We start from the raw sequence: 3281 nt of genomic DNA on the forward strand, positions 1-3281 counted from the left end.
TGATAATTAGACACATCCATTATGTATAGCTCACCAACAGAGCCTTCTCTAGGTTCTGTTATTGCCGGGTTTTTTTTTTTTTTTGCCCTTCTCTATCTGGATATACTTCTTTATTTCATCTTCATCCTTCATTTACGGTTTAGACGTTTAGTACTACTCTCTTCAGCCTTAAATATTTATCGTAGATTTAGAGTGTTTTATTAAATGTGCCTAGATTTATTAAACCCATGATAAATATTTAGTGCCAAAGGAAGTACTCCCTCTAATTTATATCAATTAATACTAATATAGATATATCTAGATACATTTTAATTGTAGATATATCCATTTAGTAGCAAGTACTATGGATCGAAAGTACAATTTTTTTTGAATAAAAGCAGTACAACGTACTCCCTCCATTCAAATTCAAATGACTCAACCTTTTGAAATTTGCATGTACTTATGCAGAGGCTAGGTGTAATGCTTGCAATTTTGAGTAATAAAGCGTCCTTTATCGAAAAATGAAAAAAAGCAGGAGTAGATACATGTGAATCTAGATAAAATTGAGTTAACTTAGTTCTAAACAAGGAGCACTAAAACTACTTATAGATGCATGAAAATCTAGACAAAGTTAGATTAACTAATTCAAACAAAGGAGTACTGGAGAAACCAGAGGATACATGAGCTTTTTATTGATCGGAGAGGGTAAAACAAAGGCATGCTAGTACAAACGTGCATCCAGCTTTACGCTGCCAGGCCGGCATACACACACACACACATGGTCTACGTACAGTCTACACGAGTCCACGACTCATGACTCCATTTTCTCCAATCCATGCGTCGATGATCAGGTTGCATCGAACCGACACCTGCTACATATAGGTACGTGCGTACTACACTACTAACTATGCGAATTAAAACGAACTTAGATTTAGCGACCTAAAACACATAGAGATGTATCCATGCATGGCGGCGTAGCGCGCGTCGATGATCAGGCAGATAAGTCAGGTCGTCAGTGTCATGTAGGTAGATCGATCGACAGGCAGAAGACCATCAGACCACCTCCACGGCCATCCTCATGGGCGGCAGCGGCGCCGGCTGCTCGAGCTGCGGCATCACCGGGTGCTCTTCGGGCGGCGGCAGCGTGATGTCCACGACGGCCACGCTCTGCCGCATGTCGTCGTGGTCGTCCCTGCCCTGCACTACCTCCCCGTCGGCGCCGACGGTCGCCGCGACAACGACGGGCGCCGCCTCCTCTTTCTGTTGCTGCTGAAGCTGTACCTGCGCCTTCTCGGCGTCCGCTGGCAGCACCTCCGACACGGCGCCGTTCTTCTTCGGGTTCTTGTACACCAGGTGGAGCGCCATCTGGGCCAGCCCGAAAAGCAGCCCCAGCACGTTCGGCGTCTGCGCACACAAAAAGAAGACACACGTTTCGGTATATCGTCATTGCAAAATTCAACAGCGAATTGCAGTTTTCTGATTCTACCAACAGAGAAAGAGTTAAGACTAAATTATACGTCATTCATGGTACTTTAGCCGGTCTTTACGCGCTTGTATGTAGGAGTACGTATCTCACTTGCTTTACGAACGAATGAACGATAGAGTAGCTTATTTCATTTGCGTGGAGTGGTGTCTTTTTGTTAGGTTCAGCCCTGCATGCATGCAACAACTGGGGGCACCTGGCCCTAGCGCACTAGCTTGTTTTTTTGCGGCATATGCATGATTGCCCAAAAGTCTCTGTTTAAAACCAATTAACCGCGCCTTAAGCTGGCAAGGCTACCTAGCTTTAGCTCGCGTGCCTGGCTGCTTGGAGACGTCGAATTCTCAACTGTAAAGAGTGAAGTACAGGAAAATTAACATACCGCTACGAAGAAATCTTTCATGAGCAGGCCGTAGAAGAACCAGACGATGGCGCTGATTGTGAGGAAGAAGGAGAGCCAGAAGGGCAGGAACTCCACGCTCTTGGTCCTGATCACTTGCCTCTGCAAGTTCCATAAACATATCGTATATATAAGTTTTATTATTTGAGAGTTCATGTATGAAGAACATCTAGCTCATGTATATATGAGAACCATGCATCATATCCATGGAGTAGATATCAGTAGTGCTAGCTTACGATGATGGCGAGAGGGGCGACGAAGACGGCGAGGGCGAATGCAGACCCGATGCCGCCGGCGATGGTGACGCGGGTCTCGGCGTCCCTGATGCAGAACTGCAGGACGACGACCATGGCCCCGTAGAGCGCCAGGTTCATGGTGCCCACGAGCTTGAGGGTGAAGGCCCTGGCCTGCTTGGGCGCGTAGGCGAGGTAGATGGAAAGGTAGACGGTCTCCACGACGGTCCCCACGACGTTGATGGTGAGGAGGAGGAGGTCCTTGTGGAGCAGCGCATAGTAGAGCCACAGCATTGCGCTCAGCAGCGCCATGGCGTAGGGCACCGACTGGAACGACTCCGTCGACTTGCGCTTGTACACGCGGTAGAACGTCGGCACCGGCGCAAGGATCACCAGGAACGACATGATGTTGCCTGCATAATAACGCAGAGAAAAACAACTCAATACTTGATCTGTGAAATTGTGACCATGATGACGTGCTTCATGCTTTGCATATGGTATACATGCATACCTACGATGCCCACAGCGAAGATCAAAGGGCTCCCAACGGCAGCCATCTTCGGTGATCGGGGGATCGAATAAGCCGGCCTGAAGCTGGGCAAAGGTACTAGCTCAGTGTGATACTGGTCTCTGGCCTGCTCTATAAACAAAGACTCCTAGCTAGCTAGAAGGAGATGGATCGATAGGTCTCTTGGGAGAGACTACTACTGCTTCTGCTGCGTACCACTTGACACTGATCGCCTCCAGGCCACCCCTCGCTATTTATAGGGCTGGGAAAGAAGCTGCAAGGCTTACTAAATTATTACTTGCTCAGATCAATTGAAGAAGCGATGATACAGAGTTCTTTGCTTGGTGAGCTTTGCCTTCCACAGTGCATGCGTACGTGTAACCCGGCGCACCAGGAACATCGGTCCTACTCATATCTTTGCCTGGTGTGCGTGTCAGCCATCCGAGCCGTCTCACCTGACTCGTGGATTTACGATATGGACCTGACACATGGATAATGAGCTTTTTACAGGTGTCGATCGTCCGGCGGTCTTGGGCACGAGCCTTCCGCAATTATTAGCCGTAGTGAAAATCGTGTATGAAAACCGGCCGTATGTGTGAAAGAATGTCGAATGAAATGCTTCTCCGGCCTTAATATATGACGAAGATGCACACTACTGACTCAAAAAAAATGTGGACTTCT

At 47.8% G+C, this 3281-nt stretch overlaps 1 protein-coding gene across 1 annotated transcript; it reads right to left on the bottom strand.

Moving 5' to 3' along the window:
* Window positions 1-979: 979 nt before the first annotated feature.
* LOC124680851 (bidirectional sugar transporter SWEET12-like) lies at window positions 980-2804 on the bottom strand. Its single transcript, XM_047215889.1, has 4 exons — window positions 2604-2804; window positions 2096-2505; window positions 1842-1961; window positions 980-1383 (listed from the first exon to the last, which is right to left on the bottom strand). Exons 1-4 carry the CDS (start codon window positions 2647-2649, stop codon window positions 1033-1035), a joined length of 927 nt encoding a protein of 308 aa, XP_047071845.1. The 5' UTR covers window positions 2650-2804; the 3' UTR covers window positions 980-1032.
* Window positions 2805-3281: the final 477 nt, after the last annotated feature.

The sequence above is a fragment of the Lolium rigidum genome, unplaced genomic scaffold (genome assembly GCF_022539505.1).
Source record: "Lolium rigidum isolate FL_2022 unplaced genomic scaffold, APGP_CSIRO_Lrig_0.1 contig_30022_1, whole genome shotgun sequence".
Classification (NCBI taxonomy): domain Eukaryota; kingdom Viridiplantae; phylum Streptophyta; class Magnoliopsida; order Poales; family Poaceae; genus Lolium; species Lolium rigidum.